General features: G+C 38.4%; 1 protein-coding gene across 4 annotated transcripts; it reads left to right on the top strand.

Annotated features, from left to right (window-relative positions):
* Positions 1-563: 563 nt before the first annotated feature.
* On the top strand, positions 564-8139 carry LOC116038163 (integumentary mucin C.1-like). Of its 4 annotated transcripts, XM_036007598.1 has the most exons (8): positions 564-656; positions 4597-4647; positions 4714-4749; positions 5122-5166; positions 5316-5443; positions 5561-5729; positions 6952-7037; positions 7145-8139. In XM_036007598.1, the coding sequence occupies exons 1-8, from the start codon at positions 593-595 to the stop codon at positions 7499-7501; spliced, it is 936 nt and encodes a 311-aa protein (XP_035863491.1). In that variant the 5' UTR covers positions 564-592; the 3' UTR covers positions 7502-8139. The 4 variants fall into 4 exon arrangements, with proteins under 4 accessions (XP_035863491.1, XP_035863492.1, XP_035863490.1 ...); XM_036007599.1 differs by lacking the exon at positions 4714-4749 and having other exon boundaries at positions 4555-4647; positions 5316-5439; positions 5659-5729; XM_036007597.1 differs by lacking the exon at positions 4714-4749 and having other exon boundaries at positions 4555-4647; positions 5316-5439; positions 5557-5729.
* Positions 8140-20732: the final 12593 nt, after the last annotated feature.

Here is a 20732-nt window from a genome sequence, read left to right as displayed (position 1 = left end):
AATGTATAATGAATATAGGATAAAATCAAGCTCCACCACTTTTATACAGGACTAGGTAGGATTAGGTTGCCATTTACAATGCGTTACTAAAGTACCACATTCTGTACTAGGATGCTTGTATATGTTGAAATCAAAAACATACTGACATTAAGACTCTCTAATGAACTGTAAATGATGTACTGTATATTATATGAATTGTAAATTATATATTATAGTTTAGAATGTGATTTGGCATCCTTTGAGAAAAAAGTAATTTCACTGATGAAAAACCTTCAAACAAAAACAGTGTACAAAAAGAGTGTACAATGACTAAGCAACTATCACAATCATGACTTACTAGAAGCTGACCCAATACAGATATTAAACTAATTGCTAATTATTAGGATTTTTTTAAATGGATTGTTGAGCTAGCCACCAGATCTTTTCAGCGTTACCTGGTTTTTCAGGTTATAAGAGATTAGCCTTTGTTGCCATTGCCTTGTCACTTCCCCCATAGCTGAGGGAGTAGTAATTCACAAACTAATCACAAGCCACAATCACTGACAGAATACTTGCCTGTACGTACCTGTGGTGAGAAGTAACACCAGTCATCATGGAAAGAAAAATCCTTTGTTTGATTTTTTTTTGGGGATATTTGCATGCATCGTCTGGACAAGGTACAGTGGACAGTGGTATTTTTATGGCTTTGAATGTTTTAATAGAAGCATGACTTTAGTAGTGTTAAGTAACAAAAGTTTTTTTCACTGTTTCAGTCTATCTTTTACATTTGACATTCTACAAGATATTATCTGTTCCTTTAAGAGATTTCCTGCTATTGAGCTCTACTTGAAAACAATTTGGAATTGTTTTCTAATGAAATAAGTTTGTCAACAGTGTAAAATACTGTGAGATTTACTGCCTGTCTTTTGTCAAGAATATTGGAGAATAAGAAAACAACAAAAAGCTTAAACATAAATCTTGGTGTGGCAGATGAAAAGTTTAATATTTAAAAATGCCTGATTTTGCGGGAGCTTTTGTAAAAAAATGCGATAAAAGTTGCGATATCTTTTGTATGTTTGTTGCAATGAAGTTGCAGCAGACAGTGAAAGTTGCAAAAAAAGTTGCGATTTTTTTTGTATAGTTCTTTAAAAATAAGGATAACATTACATGTCATTTAGCTGACGCTTTTATCCAAAGCGACTTACAATTGCTATATATATCAGAGGTCGCACACCTCTGGAGCAACTAGGGGTTAAGTGTCTTGGTCAGGGACACATTGGTTGATGTATTGCCGTGGGAATCGAACCCGGGTCTCCCACACCAAAGGCATGTGTATATATATATATATATATATATAAATATTTATTATTATGATTATTATAATAGGAAACTTGTTTTGGGGAGAATAAAACTATTCTGGGCTGAGTTTTCCTAGTAACCTTACCTTACCTTTTTCCTCCGTGTGTGTTTGTGTGTGTATGCGCGTCAGTAGCGGGGGGACTGAATGAGCAGCAGCCCCGCCCCTGCCTGCTGCAGACAGCTGACAGGATTGAAACAGCAGCCGCTGACTTTAGAGTGAAAAAAACGTTAACAGCGTACATTGATGTTAAAATGTATACAGATTGGCAATGTTTTGCACGGTCTTTCGTTGGACGTTTTGTTGGTAAATGTGAGATGGTCGAGTCTCGTCTTCATATCGGAAACAAGCTCTCTCTCACACCCGCTTGGTCAGTGGCACCATAGACAGTATATAATGGACCAACAGATCCCGTTGCTCTGGACGGAGACCAGTGAAGGATATTAGAAGCACTTTTCTGGTGAGCGCTGAGCATTACTGCGCAGCCTCCAACTGAGAGAGACGACGTAAATGTGACGTGAGCAACCTGTCTGAAAGTTATAAGTCTTCTGGTAGCTGTGCCAAGAGAAATCTCAATCATTCCCAATCTAGCAGAGATGGAGAGCGTAGGTATATGTAAGGAGATAACATAGGCACAGGCTAATTATTGCTAACTAAAATGCTAGTTAACATTAGTAATTAAACTTAAACAGCTAATGTAAGTCGAAACTGCCTGCGAGCTTCTCCTGTACTATACGGTAATTCCTCTACTATGCGACAGTAAGTCGCGTGGTTATGACACAATTGTTAGCCTATTTTTTATAAAAACGTCTGCTACGGAGCCATAACGTGAGGTACAAGGTAATGGAGCCTTTTATACATTGTTGTGTTTCTTTAGAAATAAACAATGGACAAAAAAAGTCTTTAAACGCTTCAGATGTAAAGTTTTTCGCTGTCAAAGTGGCGCCAAAATGAATGGCAGTCAATGGAATGCTAACGGGAGGTGATGGCTTGGTAGCTTCAAAATGGCGCCATAAAGAAACACGACAGGCGGCGGAGTCATTAGGTTTCCATTGTGTGTATTTCCACTGACTGCAGAACGGCTGTGTTCCGACTGCGTCCCAGCTCCGGCGGTCCGCAGCCCTCCGGAGCAGATACGCAGAGCTTTGTCACTTTGACAGCGAATAACTTTACATCTGAAGCGTTTAAAGACTTTTTTTGTCCATTGTTTATTTCTAAAGAAACACGACAATATATAAAAGGCTCCATTACCTTGTATCTCACGTTATGGCTCCGTAGTAGACGTTTTTATTAAAAATAGGCTAACGATTGTGTCATAATCACGCGACTTACCGTCGTATAGTAGAGGAATTACCGTATAGTACAGGAGAAGGCAGTTTCGACTTACATTAGCTGTTTAAGTTTGATTACTAATGTTAACTAGCATTTTAGTTAGCAATAATTAGCCTGTGCCTATGTTATCTCCTTACATATACCTACGCTCTCTGTCTCTGCAAGATTGGGAATGATTGAGATTTCTCTTGGCACAGTTACCAGAAGACTTACGACTTTCAGACAGGTTGCTCACGTCACATTTACGTCGTCGCAGTAACGCTCAGCCATCACCAGAAAAGTGCTTCTAATATCCTTCACTGGTCTCCGTCCAGAGCAACGGGATCTGTTGGTCCATTGTATACTGTCTATGGTGCCACTGACCAAGCGGGAGTGAGAGAGAACTTGTTTCCGATATGAAGACGAGACTCGACCATCTCACATTTACCAACAAAACGTACAACGAAAGACCGTGCAAAACATTGCCAACCTGTATACATTTTAACATCAATGTACGCTGTTAACGTTTTTTCACTCTAAAGTCAGCGGCTGCTGTTTCAATCCTGTCGGCTGTCTGCATCAGGCAGGGGCGGGGCTGCTGCTCATACAGTTCCCCCCGCTGACGCGCATACACACACAAACACACACGGAGGAAAAAAACGGAGATGAGACGACACAATGACCTAAATTGATTTTTTACTCTCGTTACTGTAAGTGCAATGATAAGTTAAAGTCCAATAAGAACTTTATCAAACTGAATGTGTGTCCCAGGCCAGGTTAGGAAATTAACAATGTAAAGATCAACAAGCCACTGACAGATATGTTCATATTTGAAAATAAATTATTATTTTTTGTCTTAAATCCACCAGCCATTTTTCATATTATACCAACATTTGCAGCATCCTGAGCCTTTTTGGTAAGATTACTAGGAAAACTCAGCCCAGAGTAATTTTATTCTCCCCAAAACAAGTTTCCTTTTAATTTTTAGAACTATACAAAAAAAAAAAAATCGCAACTTTTTTTGCAATTTTCACTGTCTCCCGCAACTTCATTGCAACAAACATACAAAAGACATCGCAACTTTTATCGCAATGTTTTACAAAAGCTCCCGCGAAATCAGCCATTTTGGGCCGCAACAATCTTAAAAAAAGGCCGCAAAATCCTGGAGGGACTGATAACCCAAACTTAGCTTAGCAGGATTTATATGCCTCTTGGAACAACACGCAGAGTTGAGATGGCACTGTGGTTAAACTGTGTCTTATTCTCCTGGATCGAGATTTCATTAAATGCTTCTGTGTAAGTCATCTAAGTCCCCCGAACCTTGTTCATGTATCCAGATTGCTGTTGCTGAGTTTTTACATAACACAGCATATGTCACATAAATGAATCAGAAATGCTGCAATATGCTTTAACAGGCTATATATTTTGCCATTTATACTTACGTTATTATGGTGGAATTTCCAGCTTATGAACTCATGCTCTTTAAGCTGAGATAGTGGTACCCAGGTGTCATTCAGGTCAGTGTCCAACACAACCTCATAACCTTTCCAGGCAAAGAAGCAGCCAACTTCAACTCAAGTGAGAAGTACCAGTTGTATGATAAGAGTAATAATTGAGTGCTCATTAGCCTAAATGCTATTGTGTAACTCATCAAGGTCTCTCTTCTTCACATATGTGAAATGAGTTGTGCTGCTCCTGAGTTTTATAATAAAATACAAAGCTATACATAGGCTATTTACGTGTATACAGTAGGATAGCACAGATATAGAAATACAACAGTGCTAGTCAACCCTGTCTTCTGCATTTGGCCACAAGTTCTCATCCTTATCACACCGTATCCCCTCTTACAATACACGTAAAAATTGCAGTGCAATTTACAGTAATGTTGTGTTATGTTATATGTATGGCTGTCACCACTTCAACTCTGGCTGTAACCACTTCACCTGCAGCTACCACGACTCCATCTCTAAACGACACAACTGCAGCAACTCCTTCTCCAGATCTAAACACCACAGATCTAAACCCCACAACTGCAGCAACTACTCCTCCAGCTCTAAACATCACAGCTCTAAACCCCACAACTGAAGCAACTCCTTCTCCAGATCTAAACACCACAGCTCTAAACCCCACAACTGCAGCAACTACTCCTCCAGCTCTAAACATCACAGCTCTAAACCCCACAACTGAAGCAACTCCTTCTCCAGATCTAAACACCACAGCTCTAAACCCCACAACTGCAGCAACTACTCCTCCAGATCTAAACATCACAGCTCTAAACCCCACAACTGCAGCAACTACTCCTCCAGCTCTAAACATCACAGCTCTAAACCCCACAACTGAAGCAACTCCTTCTCCAGATCTAAACACCACAGCTCTAAACCCCACAACTGCAGCAACTACTCCTCCAGATCTAAACATCACAGCTCTAAACCCCACAACTGCAGCAACTACTCCTCCAGCTCTAAACATCACAGCTCTAAACCCCACAACTGAAGCAACTCCTTCTCCAGCTCTAAACACCACAGCTCTAAACCCCACAACTGCAGCAACTACTCCAGATCTAAACACAGTCTAAACCCCACGCAGCAATCTCAGATAAACATCACAGCTCTAAACCCCACAACTGCAGCAACTACTCCTCCAGCTCTAAACATCACAGCTCTAAACCCCACAACTGAAGCAACTCCTTCTCCAGCTCTAAACACCACAGCTCTAAACCCCACAACTGCAGCAACTCATTCTCCAGATCTAAACACCACAACTGCAGCAACTCATTCTCCAGCTCTAAACACCACAGATCTAAACATCACAACTGCAGCAACTCATTCTCCAGCTCTAAACATCACAGCTCTAAACATCACAACTGCAGCAACTCATTCTCCAGCTCTAAACATCACAGCTCTAAACATCACAACTGAAGCAACTCCTTCTCCAGATCTAAACACCACAGCTCTAAACACCATAACCGCAGCAACTCCTTCTCCAGCTCTAAACACCACAGCTCTAAACATCACAACTGCAGCAACCCCGACTCCGGTTCCAATCATCCTAACACCCCTGCCTTCATTTGAAACCACCCCAGGTGAAATCATTATAGATCCTACTTTCATCATAGATACTAGGCCTACCTCCATCATAGATGAAACCATGGCTTTGAACGTGGACTGTACATATCCCATACATAGGCCCACACAGAGTTTTTGGTAGCGCTGTAGCGGTCTAGCAATACGATATATGATAAGCGTTTTAGTCTCCCTTAGGAGAAATTTGTCTTGGGCATTCAAGGGAAGATAGTGACAGCCCACAGCATATATACACATACACACACCATACATCTGTATATGTACAAACAAACTATAGTTAAAATGCAGTAGCTAACACACAAAGACCCATATACACAGAACAACAAAAAAGAGATGATCAGGGATTCACATAATTTAGCTTTAAAAGCCATTTCTTTTCCTTCACTGATCATGTCCTGGTACTTCCTGTAGTTTAAGTTAAGTTTTATTGAAAATCCGAAGCTTTTATGAGGCATTTCGACATCAGTAATTAAGGTTACACAATTTGTTTTTAATAGCCTAATGTAATCATCATCACTGGCCGCCGCTGCCAGTTTTGTAAATGGTAATGTTTACTAGGGAAAAATGTCATCATTAAATTAGCGTCAATCTGTAAAATTAACGTTACCAACATTAGGCCATGCACATTTACCGTAATTCTGCATAATGACTGTTTCCCAAATAAACTGTAACATACGTATGTATTTAATTGGTCGCTGTACTAATCTATTAATATTTGCTTGTTTGTGATCGCTGTTTACTGTCCATGGTTCTGAAGTGTCTGTTGCTGGTGCATGGTCACTTATCTGTGTGAGCGCTAATGATGTGTGGGCACATGAAATGTAGTAGGAGGGGGTCGCTGTCATGCACCCCAGCCGGTTGTGCACACACACAGCCTGTGTGATGATGCGATTTTTTTTTTGTTTTGGTGATTTGGCGCTGTTTGCTCGTTTCATTGTTATACATATTGTTTGCAGTAGGCTACTACAAGAGAGGACACAATAAGCTAGGCTTGTAGTTAGCTTTTTTTCCCGACAAGGGAAGGCGGGTCAGAGGGCCAAGGGTTAAGAGTCACGGTTCGTTACTAACTTCCTGTAAAATTAGTAATGGAACTGCAATACTTATACTATACTATATGTTCAAGGATGTACCATTTATCATTGAGTTAACAAGTCACACATTTTTTAATTAGTCTTTTATGTCCACACATAATGTTTTTTTTTTTTTTTTAAATGCCAACAGGCTTTGCCTCACTGGCATATGTGGAGATGAAGATGACTTCCATTGGAGAGGTCAGCAATGGAACCATCATTGAACTTATTAAACAGGTATGTAAAACAGTGTGTAAAATAACTGTTTTGTGAAAGTTCTTCAGCTAACATTATCAATGATGACACATACATAATATAAATATCTGTGTTTATTCGCCATTTAGTTTGTTAGAGAACAGCTCCTGAATAGAACAGCCCAAACAGTCACTGTGACAAAGATTCAAAGGGTTGGAGCAACAACTGCAGCCCCCACAACTCTGGCTGTAACCAATTCAACTACAGCCACCACGACTCCAGCTCCAAACACCACAGTTGCAGCAACCACAACAATACCAGCACAAACCACCACAACTGCAGCCCCCATAACTCCGGCTGTAACCAATTCAACTACAGCCACCACGACTCCAGCTCCAAACACCACAGTTGCAGCAGCCACAACAATACCAGCACAAACCACCACAACTGCAGCCACCACAACTCTGACCACAACCACCACAACTGCAGTAACTACCACAACTTGAGCCACCACAACTCGGCCAGCAACCACAACTGCACTGCAGCCTCCACATCTCTGGCTAAATAATGTTTATAGATGCTTTACACAGTATTTACAGTTTTTTCAATTGTTTACGCACATTTTCTGAAAGCATACCTCATATGCTCAGAACACACAAATCCAAAAGCACATAAGCTGAAACACCACAAATCTCCTTCAAAATTAAACTGCCTTCAAAACAATCATATGTCTCCCCAAATGTCATTTTGTGTTAAAATGACACACACACACACACACACACCCACACCCACACACACAAACCATCATATAAATAGACAAGAACCAATTGAACACTGATGCGCTCAATGTAAAACACTACTATGAATGCAAAACACTATTCGTTATCAGGAGACCTATGTCTTTTGCAAGTTCACTGTTACTCCTACGAAGTCCGTAAAATTATATAATATCAAATATAATATCTGTAAGAAATGTGCCTGTGTTTATACTCAAATTCAAACACACACAAATATAATGTTATATAAACAAAAATGTTTATTTTCCCACAGAATATTTTATACCCCCCATCATACATAAAGCTGATTGTATAAAATGTTCTACAATAGAAATATGATGTATACAGTAAAAAAGACAGAAAGAAGAGATTAGGCTGCATCCTGTCTTCTGTTTTGGGCTGGCCACCTGGCACCTTATCAACTTTGCAGGCAATGTTCTCCCTGGTCAAGAAACAGGGGAAGTTTCGCCCAGCATTTTGAACCCAGCCCTGAAAAGTTTCTACAGCTATGTTAACACATTCTCACTCCCATCGCGTAAAATACGCTTGGTCAGGTGCCTTTGGCGTTGTTATTGACGCTAAAAGTCTCCTTTAGCGTCATATCTAAATGTGCTTGGTTGGGACTACTGGTGTCACTTTTGACGCAGTTAGGTCAAGGAAAAGGTCGTGAGTGGGCTTACGTTTCCATGACACGCGGGACAAGAACAGGACAGTTGGGTTCATGAAAAGAAGAATGCAACGGTTGGATTTAGTAAAAGAAAGTGACGGTTGGTTTTAGGAAACGTGACACACAGGACATGATTCCCGGTCTCCTGGGTGAAAGTCCTGTGTTGTTTGCCCGATTTTCAGGCTTTCATAGTACTCGCTACCGTACTCGCTCTTAATGCTACGTCATCTTCAAACGCCGTGTAGCTGCTGCTCTCCCCGGTACAAACACGGTGAAGGGCGCTTTTTTCGTTGTATCTGACACTGACAGCCACTGCCCAAACGTCCGTATTTTACAAGTTCGGAGTGAGAACGGGTTGTCTATGTGCACATGCATCTTCTAAAACTTGCAGGAGAGGTATAAGCGTATGTGAATTGCGGTCATAGGCGTTACTGTAAAGCTGCTCAAGTTTAGTTGAACTCTCTGACCAGCCTCCCCCATTTTAGACCAAAGTGGCCCGAATCTCATCAGAGATTATGGCTCAACTTGGTCTTGCTCCGCTCTCTCTTTTTCAGAAGACCATGCCAAATGTAAGGAATTTTGTGTAGTGTTTTGATAAAAAAACTGTGGTTTAGAACTGCAATCGCAGTGTAAAGCAGGAAATGTGCTTGTATTTTAGCAGTATTGGTTCAGGGGGTGTAAACAATTGAGAAAAACTGTATTAACCATTAACCCTTGTGTTGTCTGCGGGTCAAATTTGGCCCGTTCTTAAAATGTCTATATCTCAGAAATATGGGTTTCTTTTTAAATACCTGTTGAAGTTGATGGCTGCCATCACGGTAGCGATGTGCTACCTATTTTATCTCTCGGAGTGAGTGTAAAGGTTGCCTGTAGGCTATACGTTTGTATAGCGTGTTAATATGTTCTGTTAATTACCACACACTGTTGTCAAATCATCTATTAACCTAGTCATTCATCAAATTCTTCATAGTAATCCCATAGCTTTCTTGTTTACACATTTAACATTTAACAGCTAGTACTGCGATGATTTACATGCTATAGCTACAACCATTAATACACCATTCTCTGATTGTTTAAAACCATACCATTTACTTTATAACATAACAGGTTAAAATATTCACGCAACACAAATGTCTTCTGGTAACTATGTGTGTTTATTGTGTAGAAAAGGTAAAAGATGGTAACAGGTAGGCCTAATCTTTGTCTTACCAACATGTGCCCTCTTTGTTAAAGGAAAGTTCTTCTTCTTCTTCTTCTTTTTATTTCCGGCAGACTAGACGCATCTATGGCGTATTGCTGCCCTCCGCTGTTCTCTAATCGCTATTCACAACTTAATTAAAAGTAATTATCTATATCTTTTTATATACTCCAATACGTCGCAGGTACTCCATCAGTTTCTTCAATTTGTTCCAACTGTCCAAATTCAATAAAGTACGTAAAGTAAAAACAGTTTCTCCAGTTGCTCCCAGTTCTCTGAACAGTTTCTTCCTCTGACGAGAGTACTTCCTGCACTGCACTAATACATGCTTCACTGTTTCCTTGTCTCCACATTCACACTTTCCTTCAGGATGTTTACTAATCAGAGCCAGCCCACTCCTCAACCCACAATGCCCAAGCCTCAATCTGGATGAAACTACTGCATCTCTTCTCTTACATCTATAATCACATATTTCTTTCTCTACCATTCTTTGTACTGAATAATTAGTTCTCCCCTTCCTTTCACAATCCCATGAATTTTGCCACATTTCTTTTACTGACCTATTAATTATTTCTGCATAATCTGGTGACCCATACTGCACATTAATTTGAACTCTTTCCTCCTGCACTGCTTTCTTTGCCACCTCATCTGCCTCCTCGTTACCCTCCACACCCATGTGCGCTGGAACCCACAGAAACCCCACCTCATACCCTGCTTTATGAATTCTATACAACACCTGCATAATTTCAACAAGCAAATCAGGTCTGGACTTAGATTTGGTACCTTTAATTGTAATTAGGGATGCAGCTGATATGACAGAATGTTCCTGTTTGTTATATTCAACCCACCTTACTGCCCATAGAACTGCCACCAACTCTGCAGTAAATACTGATAAATGATCTGGAATCCCACAACCTTTTTTATAACCTATTTCAGGTATACTAATACCAAAAGCCACTTTACCGCTCTCAGGATCCTTCAACCCATCAGTATTAAAGGAAAGTTTGCCGCGATCCTCGGGTTTAAATGGGTCTATGACTTCCGGAGTAACAGGAAGTGACATGAATTTTATATAATACATTTATTAGCCATCAAGATGTCTTGTGGCTTTGTCTAAGGTGAATGTGCGTCTAGCTTCATAGATGTATTAATTTTGGCTGTATGGAGCCTTTACTGTCTGCTCACCTGAGCCACCCCTGCTTTGTACGGTCACGTTGGTATGTTCTAATTTGAGGGGCGGGCTTCAGGCTATATAGCCTAGCAGTTGTATTTGCTCAGGGGAGAGGGAGGAGGACGTAAGTCTGTTGGATGCCCTCAGAGTAGTGACTTGATTTAAGGTCAATTAGGAAACAGTTGTACGTTTGTATTATGTGATTGTTTTGACTCTCGTCAATTTACTTTTATTTTCTTGAAAGTATATATTTTTCTGCTTTCCTTAATTTTTTTGTTAATTTTTATATCACGACACGGGGTAAACAATAAAAATCCCATCTTGTCAACTTCATCTTGGACTCATCCTGAGTGTTTACACCTGCTCATGACTACTCTCCGACATCTACCCTTAACACTACCTAATTTTAATTACCCAAAAATAACATGGATGGATGATTCCATACAACGCGCTTCACGAGTACAACAAAAGATCAGCTCTCTACTTTCATTGAATTTTGGGTGCTTTATTCAATTTTTTAGCATTTGAAAAAAAAAATTGATATGTTTCGGAACAGTATCCTTGCTGAACGTTGAACCTTCTGTGATTATCCTTCCTTTAATATTAGTCTAAATAATTCATAATTTCTGCTTCTTTAACTCAATAATTAGGTATAGTTTCCTATAAATTAGGATTTTAATTGACCATGAATTCCAAAAATAAGTGTAAATCTATAGTGGTAGTAAGTTGGTGTTAGTGTGTTTATACATGGTAGTGAAAAGAAGTGTTAAACGTAAAAAAAAAAAAAAGCGCCAAAAACATTGAAAAAGGCGCCAAGGGTGATTTTCAGTTTTGACCCAGAAGACAACACAAGGGTTAACAAGGTTAATTGATGTTTTACAAATTATTTCTTAAAGGGTTACAAATCATTTGATAATCATTACCATTACAGTCTAGCATTGCCAGACCTAACTCCACAGTGTGTGCAACAATTAACTGTTAAAATAACATACGTTATAGCATTACTTATATTACTAAACATAAATATTATTTTGTGGCTGTGGATCAGGTGGTAGAGCGATCGTTTACCAATCGGAAGGTCGGTGGTTCTACCACTGGCTCTGCAGTCTCATGTCAAAGTGTCCTTGGGCAAGACACTAAACCCCTAATTGCTCCCGATGCTGCGTCATCGGTGTGTGAATGTGTGGGAATGTTTATCTGATGAGCAAGTGGCACCTTGTATGGCAGCTTCGGTCACCAGTGTATGAATGTATGTGTATGGTGAATGGTTCTTGTACAGTGTTTTTCTGATAAGTATGTTTTTTATTAGTTATTTGACGCTATAAAAACAGGGTGAAATTGTTGTGATTCACTCGCGATTTGTCGTGTGGTGTTTAGGTGGGACTTCAACATTACGTTTCCAATGCCTGATGACTACTGTGCAGACTCTTCTAAAAAAAAAGAGGCAGTGCCTGTATCCAGGACATTTTTGCTTCACTTTTGTACAGTGGGATATTTTATTATACATCCATATATGGGCCATGGGCCCCATAGTGTGGAAGCAGTGCCAATCATCAGGGTAATTTAATAAGAGAAAGTTATTTTTTTGGCTATATGCGGAAAAAAAAATCTAATAATATATCGATGTTCATGCGCAACAGAGCCACTTTCACTATCCAGATTTTTTTTATACATCCATGGAGGAAGTAGAGACCTTATACATCCATGGTGGAGACACGTCGATGCGCTCTCAATCCCAATCAACAGTTAGGGATACTTATATGTATATTATGCTTTTGGGTTTAATTAACTATCAATTTACCATTTATTAGTGATGGTTATTAAAAATGTTGATAAAAAAGTTTTAAAATTCAGCTTAATTCAAAATCAAATGTAAAAATGTCTCAGCTATGATAAAGTAGGCTTCCAGAATAGGCCCTGCATCATCTTTAAGCAATTATTTTAAAATTAAAATATGCCACCACAATTTAGCCCTACAAACAGCCTTTACTAGCCTACTATAGTTTCACAGCAAAATAATTTGAAAATTGAACACAGAGCAACAACACACAACATCAGCAAAACGCATTAGTGTTGTGGTGTATAGACAGCCAAATAAGGGCTTTAGCACAGGTTGAAATTTTTAAATTAGAGTTGAAAGCATAAACAGACGATTTGCATTTATAGACTGTAAAAATAATTAAAGGAGTTTCCGTGTCTGAAAAGTGCAGCCAATGTTTAAATACTTTAAACCTGCATTCTATCTAATTTCCAGCAGGGGGCAAAGTCTGGTTGCAAAATGATACTGGCTTCCATAGAATTCTATGAGAAAATGACCCTACTTCCAACTTGATATATTACCTCAGGAAACATTTTCATGATTAATAAAACAGCATGATGTTCATTTCATAAATGATGGTCCCATTTATTTTAAAATAGACTATAAAGCATGGGATGCTTTAAGGGCGTGGCCACTCACCGACCTGTCGATCATGCCACTACTTAGTTGGATGTATTGTGCTACTCTACAGTACATTTCACATAAATGAATCAGAAATGATGTAATACACCTCAGCATGCTTTGTTTCTGCCATTTTATCAGAGTAATTCCAAGTGCAGAAGAAGAAACTACCGTTTCTCACGTTCTCTCCCTTTTCACTGCTTTTTTGATTGGTGTTTACAATAATAACCCTGGTCTGAATAGGTTGTGGCTACACCTGTTGGGATTGATGGGCTGGTTGTAGGCTATATAATTAACCCCACCTGTGGACTATTGTTTGTTTGTTATTGCCTCTGTAACACGCTGAGGAAGGGTGCTGCCCGATACGTCTGTGTGGCAACAGATACGTTTTAATTGGAATGCTGTCCTAAGTACCTTCAAAATATTATCATCCACATTAATGATCTAGTACCCAGGCCTCAAAGATTTCTAAGTTTCTATGTGAGTTGGGCTTATTTTTTAATTTATTTTTTACAACCATCATAATGAAATGCATATTCACGTGTACTACAGATATAGAAATACAACAGTACTAGTCATTAATGTCTTCTGCATTTGGCCACAAGTTCTCATCCTTATCACACCGTATGTCCTCTCTTACAACCCACAAAAAAGTCTGTTAGCATCTTTCATTCAGCAGAATGTTACAAATAGTAAGTAGTCTAATTTACAGTAACTTTGTTTTGTGTTGTATGGTTTTTGAACACAGACTGCATATACACAGAATCGATAGAGCTGGGCTCCCTCCATGACTGATGATGCTTTTAAAATATGGACTGAAAAGAGACATACCATTATCCAAAAGCAAAGTTGGCCAGAATTGCACCTGATATTGACCCAGAGTGTGATCGATGTAATACAGAGCCGGGCACTCTGTCACATATGTTTTGGAGCTGCCCTAAATTGTTTGAGTTTTGGGAGCTGATTTTTGCTTTTCTTTCTAGAGCAATGCATACTCATATTGACCCATCACCGGTCATTGTCATATTTGGAGTAGTACCACAGTAACTTGGCATAGACAAATGGGATAGAACTGTGATAGCATTTGCAACTCTCTTGGCCAGACGCATTGTTTTATTAAAATGGAAGGATAAGTCTCCATCTGTATTTAAACACTGGATCAACGATGTTATGCACTATTTAACTCTTGAAAAAAGTTATTATATACAAGGTAATAATATTAAATTCAGTAATATCTGGCAACCTGTTCTTACATTGGTCAAACAGATGGACTCTAATGACATTGTATGATGTGAATGTTGTTGTCCTCCCCCTTTTCTTTTTCTTTTTATAGTCCGCTTTTCTTTGTAGCAGTGGTGTGATGTGGGTTGTTATGTATCTGTTGTTTGTTGTATGTAAAATACAATAAAAAGACTTTGATTAAAAAAGAATTGACAGAGCTGGGGAGGTCTGGCAAAACAATATGATAAGCCTTTATTGTCTCCCTTATTACACAATAGAATCTTATCTTAATCCTGTTCAAGTGTTTGTTACGGTAACATGTGACATCATGAATTAAAATATTAAATATATCAAGAAATCAACTTGAATGAATGAATTATTTATTTTCGTGTCATATATATATATATATATATATATATATATATATATATATATATATATATATATATATATATATATATTTTTTTTTTTTTTTTTTTAACTTTCAAATTCAACAATATTTCAGGCTACTATTTTGACCCTTTGCAGCACAGTTACTTATCATCAAGCTGCCACTTCCTCCTAACACATCCTGCTGCTGCAGGCTGCAGGCATGATGGAGAAACACAGCAGCAATGAAATCCTGAATGGCGCTTTTTATTTTCCAAAACTCCCGGACGGCTCGTAGACAAGTCGAAAGCCATATGCACATTGTGTAAAGCCGAATTAAAATATCACCGAAGCACGTCAAGCTTGAGCTACCACCTACGGAGCTAAGCATAGTAGTACAGTTAACGTGATGCTACCGCTAGCACGCTACCCACTCAGGCAAAGCATTATTTTGGAGAGTGCTACTTGCCGATCTGTGGATGAAACCAAATCCCAAAAAATTACTACAGCTCTTGCGAAATGGGTGGCAACTAACTGCAGACCTGTCAGCATCGTAGAGGACTCGGGTCTTAAAGATGTACTACGGTTGGCATGTTCTGACCTGTCTCGTTGCCGTCACGGATACACAGCCTGTACGACACGGAGAAAGCAGCCCAACTGGAACAGCTGCAAAGTGCTGCAAACGCTGTCTCATTAACCGGTGATCACTGGACGTCAGTGAGTAATCAACATTATTTAGGAGTTACTAAACACTATATTGACTCTAGTAAGGATAGGGATTTTTAGTTTTTTAGTTAGGTACTTGGAGGAATTGTGCAATAATGACAGATTCACACATTTTTCTTTTGTTTACAGTAAATAAATAAATACAAATCTTAAAATCAAGTTCATAAAGTAACTTTCTTTGCATTCATTTGATTCCCAATCAAGATACACTGGTAAAAATTGCTTTCGATTGTTAATATGTACTTAAAAACTGTTCTAAAATGCAAAATAATAGAATTTTAATCATGTGATAAAATATGCGATCAATCGCGATTAACTATAGAAATTCAGCGATTAATCGCGATTAAAAAAAAATTAATCGTTTGACAGCCCTAATATATATATATTGTAAACTTTCAAATGTATATACATTAACATGAATACAACAAATCAGCCTATTTGTATAAAAAAACTTGAACTTACACAACATTGAGGATTTACTTTTCTAATCAAGGTAAGGGAGCCACTATGGGAGCCATTCACAGAAAGGATTCGCTGTACCTTCCACATTTATAAATTATATATGAATATCCATTCATTTTCATCCATCTGACCCAGTATAATAAGTATAACTCAATCTTATACAATATCTGTAGTAGGGGGTCCCTGCTCCGTCTCTCTTTCAGCTAAGGGGTCCTTGGCCTAAAAAACATTGAAGACCCCTGATTTAAAGTAATGATAAAAGTAAATTGTTAAGGTATAGTAAGCGATGTTAAATACACTTTTTGTCAAATTCAGCGAATATCTCTCCCTCAGCTCTTTATTTACTGTGCGTGCTGAAAACAAATCTGGTGTTCCAACACAGCCATGGCTGTGTAAATGCAAAACAAAAGAACGGTGTGTACGAGCCAAACAAGTAAAAATGTAAACTAGACCTTGAACTGACCATAAAGCAGAGAGAGCAGATGAAAACATAAATTGCATCACATAAATAAGAAACCTGTATGACCACATTGATGGGGTTTTCCAACAATGGTTTGGCTTTGGCAAGAGCCCAACAATGGCAATTTACAGAAATCTCACAATGTTCATGGGAGATGACTTTCCTTTCTGTTTGATTTATTGTTACTTGATACAAGCTAAATCAGTTCTAAAACCAAGGTGATCCTCAGTGGAGTATTACAATTAAACTATGATTACCTACTTATTTGTCCTGTATTAATCATTCCCATGGCGAAAAGAATGCCTGTGTATTAAATCTATGGCTGAGCAAAAGTCTTCCACTGTGTTTGAAGAATAGTAACACATTAATAAAGTCCTTACACACAAAAAAATCTAAATACATATAGGATAATTCTCAAGCTCTGCCACTTTCATAGTGGATTAATATAATTAATAATCCAATAGAGGATTTAAGGTCATGATTATGGTCCTGTGGTGTTAGTACCACATTCTGTGTAAGTAATCCTTTATCTATATTGTAATCAAACACATTCTACCCTAAAAACTAAACTAAACCTACTTTAAATACGCATTTCCCATCTTGGCTATAACTTCAAATGTGAAATGTAATTCTTAGAGAAAATAATAATTTCACTGATGTAAAACATTCATACAAAGACCAAGTGGGTAAAGGCTCTACAACCTTCCAAAGCATGACTTACTAGAAGCTGACTCACACAGCAATTAAACTATTTGCCAATAAATTTTTTTAAACAAACTGGATTATCAACCCAATGCTGCATGGTGTAAAGTTACTACAGATTTCTTTCAATTGTACGATGTGTTTTAGGATTTAATTATAGAGTCCTATATTTTGTAAAATAGTTTTTTGTATGTGTCCGTGTTTCCTGGTCTTTCAGGTTATAAGAAAGTAGCCTCTGTTGCCAATGCCCTGTCACTCCCTCCATAGATGAGGGAGGAGTAATTTACAAACTACGCACAATTAAAATCACTGACAAAACACTTCCCTCTGTACCTGGAGTGGTGAGAAGTAACACCAGTCATCATGGAAAGAAAAATCCTCTGTTGGATATTTTTGTTTGGATATTTACACGCATCATCCGGACAAAGTAACTATTCAAGTGCTATTTTTTTGTCTTTGATTGTTTGTATTTTATATTCTAATATTGCTATTTGGTACAATATTGTATCACAGTAGACTGGAGACATTAGAAGTGTTCAAAAGATTTTTTTAGGATTCAGTCTGTTTTTACATTTAAAGCTGTTACTGCCTACACTTGATCTCTCCTTTAAACAAATATTAATTGTAGTTGGTTAAACAAACTTAACATAATTCCAACAGTGTAAATCAAGAACAAACAACAAATATTGGTTAATTGCTTTGGTTAATTTCCAATGTGGCATTTACTGCCTGAATGGTCCTCTGTCAAGGACGTTTGAGAACAATAAACGAGCATAACAGAAATCCTGGCTGGCAGACAGCATCAGGTGCCACTGTCTGGCTTTTAAAAAGTTAGTAAAAAAAATAATAATACTAAAAAAAGGTTGAAAATGATTTGTGCTTTGTAGCAGTCTTAGTTACAAATAGACATTGACATTTAAATATTCTATTCAGGGACGGATTATCATGACCATGGGCCATGGGCACAAAATCGGAATGGGCCCCCCTCCATTCCCTATTCCCACAGTTACTGTCATTTGAGAGTAATTACTTATATTACAATATTACTGTCTCTGAATTGTAATGATTTACACTACTTTTGCATTACTTTTGAGTTACTTTCACCAAAATAACAGCGGAAATTTGAAAATAACATTTTTTTTTTCCTGTGAAGAAATGTGATCATGTTGGTGAATTCTTAAAAAAACAAAACACCACTAAATGTTGCGTTATGATGTGTTGTGACTTGCGTTACTGAGATTGTAACGGGTATAATATTATCGAAATTTAATTAGTAATGCGTTATATTACTGCGTTACAGCAAAAAGGAATACATTACTTTAATTGCGTTACTTTTGAAACGCGTTACTACCAACACTGATGTCCACTATCTGAAAGAGTGCACAGTGCTGTACAGCGTATTACAGGGAAACACACAATCTAATAGGGTACAGATATGTATACAAACCAATACATTAAACGTGGTGGATTACCAGTTTGACAATCGGCTGCACAACATGTCATTATCAAACGAGCGAACTTGACCACCTATTCCACAGTCTCTTGCTGATACGGGGTATTTAGCTCCTCTGTTGTGAAATGAGGAGGCCCCTCTTTTAATGAGAATCGTTTTTTACTTTTTTCACTGGATATATTTCCCCACATTGCAGGATCCTTAACAGTCTCACACCAAGAGTCGTCATCAGCCCCCCTCTGACATAGGCCTGTAGTCTGGTTAAAGAAACTGTAACCTCCGGGCATGTTGTCTGAACAGACTGACAGGTCAGTGGAAAGCGAGGACTCAGCCATTTTAAGTGGACTGCTCCTCGGAGCGAACAAGCTTATTAAAGCAATAAGCGTGACTTTTTTTACGCAATCGAGGCTGCTGCTGCAGACCCCTGGGGACCTAGCAAGCACAGCAAACAAAAACGTGAAAGAATAAACGCCATAAGTCTAACGTTAATGCTAACTAGCTAAAGTTATTCAAGTGTCTCCCCCATAGACTAGTTAAGGCTAAATGACAGCATTTAAACAGTTACAGTTACACAACGTAATATTCATTATCTGCTCTATTTACCACTGCCTTGCCTTCTTTTCTCATCATCCTTCTTTTTTCTCTTACCTTTTTCACTCCCAGAAGGATAATTCCTCTTCATTTTCATTTGACTTAAAGTGCTCATATTATGCTTTTTGACTTTTTCTCTTTGCTTTTTTTGTGTTATATATCTTTATGTTATAGATTTACAAAGTGAAAAACCTCAAAGTCCACCCCAAAGAGACTTACCATCTCCAACAGAAAACACTGTTCACAAACTGCTCCAAACAGCTCTATTGTAGTCCAGCCTTTACTTACGTGACGAACGTGCGTCACTTTGTAACACACGTTATAATGCTCACCTAGCTGCTAGCATGGCACTCCCTCATGCTCTGCTTCTGACTGGCTAGTAGTCCTTACTGCACATGTGTGACTCCCAACAAAGATGTAACAGAAGTGAGATGTCTCACTCTGTAGCTAAAACAGAGATCTCAACACACAGGGTGAAAAGAAGAGCTGCAGCAATGTGCAGTACAACAAAAATATGGTGTTTTTGGAAAATTAAACCATGTAAACCTATTCTGGTACAACCTCTAAATACAATTATGAACCTGAAAATGAGCATAAATATGAGCACTTTAAAGCTTTAGTGCGTAACATTTTGATATTAATAAACGTCCGTTACATTCAAGCCATTGCCAAATGAGTTGCTACAAAGCTAATTAAGACTATCAGCTCCACACGCCTCCATCTGTATTTCTCAGTATGGCTATGATATGCTAAGATTTTGTCGTCCGGTGACTTTCCCATGCAGAAACTCAAGTGAAGTGTTATGGTTTTGGTGTTGTGTCTTGTCTTATTAAAGTCTGTTTTCCTGTCATTTTTGTAGCCTGATTTTTTGTCATGTCTTGTTTCCTTCTGTTTGTGTGATTTTCGGTCTTGTCTTGTTTTATTTTCTGTTTCCTGTTTTATTTTGATAGTCTGTTCTCTGTCTTGTCTTGTCTAGTTTTACTCTCTGTTTTCCCGCCCTTGTGATTGCCCTTATGTGTTTCACCTGTTTCCCAGCCTTGTGTCACCTGTCTTGTGTTTCCTCGTTACCCTGTGTATTTAGTCTTTGTCTTCTCCTTGTCTTTTTGTCAGATAATTTTGTGTCCTGTGGTGGTGTTCTGTGTAAGTCTGTAGTTTCGGCTCCTGTCTGTATTCCTTTGTGATTGCTCCAGTTTGTGTTTTTGCTCCAGTCTTAGTGTTTGTGTCTTCACTGCGCTCTCTGTGCTCAGTTTTGTTTTTTAGCTCTGTTTTTCCTTTTTGCATTTTGGACTACCTCAGTTTATACTCCTTATGTTTTTTCCTGCGTTTTCACTATTTCTTTGTATTCCTGTTGGTTTTGTACTCTGGATTTTTGTGTTGGAATTAAATCTCACATCAAAACTATCCTCGGTTATCTGCCTCTGCATTTTGGGTCCACATTTTCACCAGCCACACTTAACATGAAGATAATTCTCTTCTGAAGAATCCATGTTTTTTTTTTTTG

The sequence above is a fragment of the Sander lucioperca genome, chromosome 11 (genome assembly GCF_008315115.2).
Source record: "Sander lucioperca isolate FBNREF2018 chromosome 11, SLUC_FBN_1.2, whole genome shotgun sequence".
NCBI classification, from domain to species: Eukaryota; Metazoa; Chordata; class Actinopteri; order Perciformes; family Percidae; genus Sander; species Sander lucioperca.
This window is presented reverse-complemented; position numbering and strand designations above follow the sequence as displayed.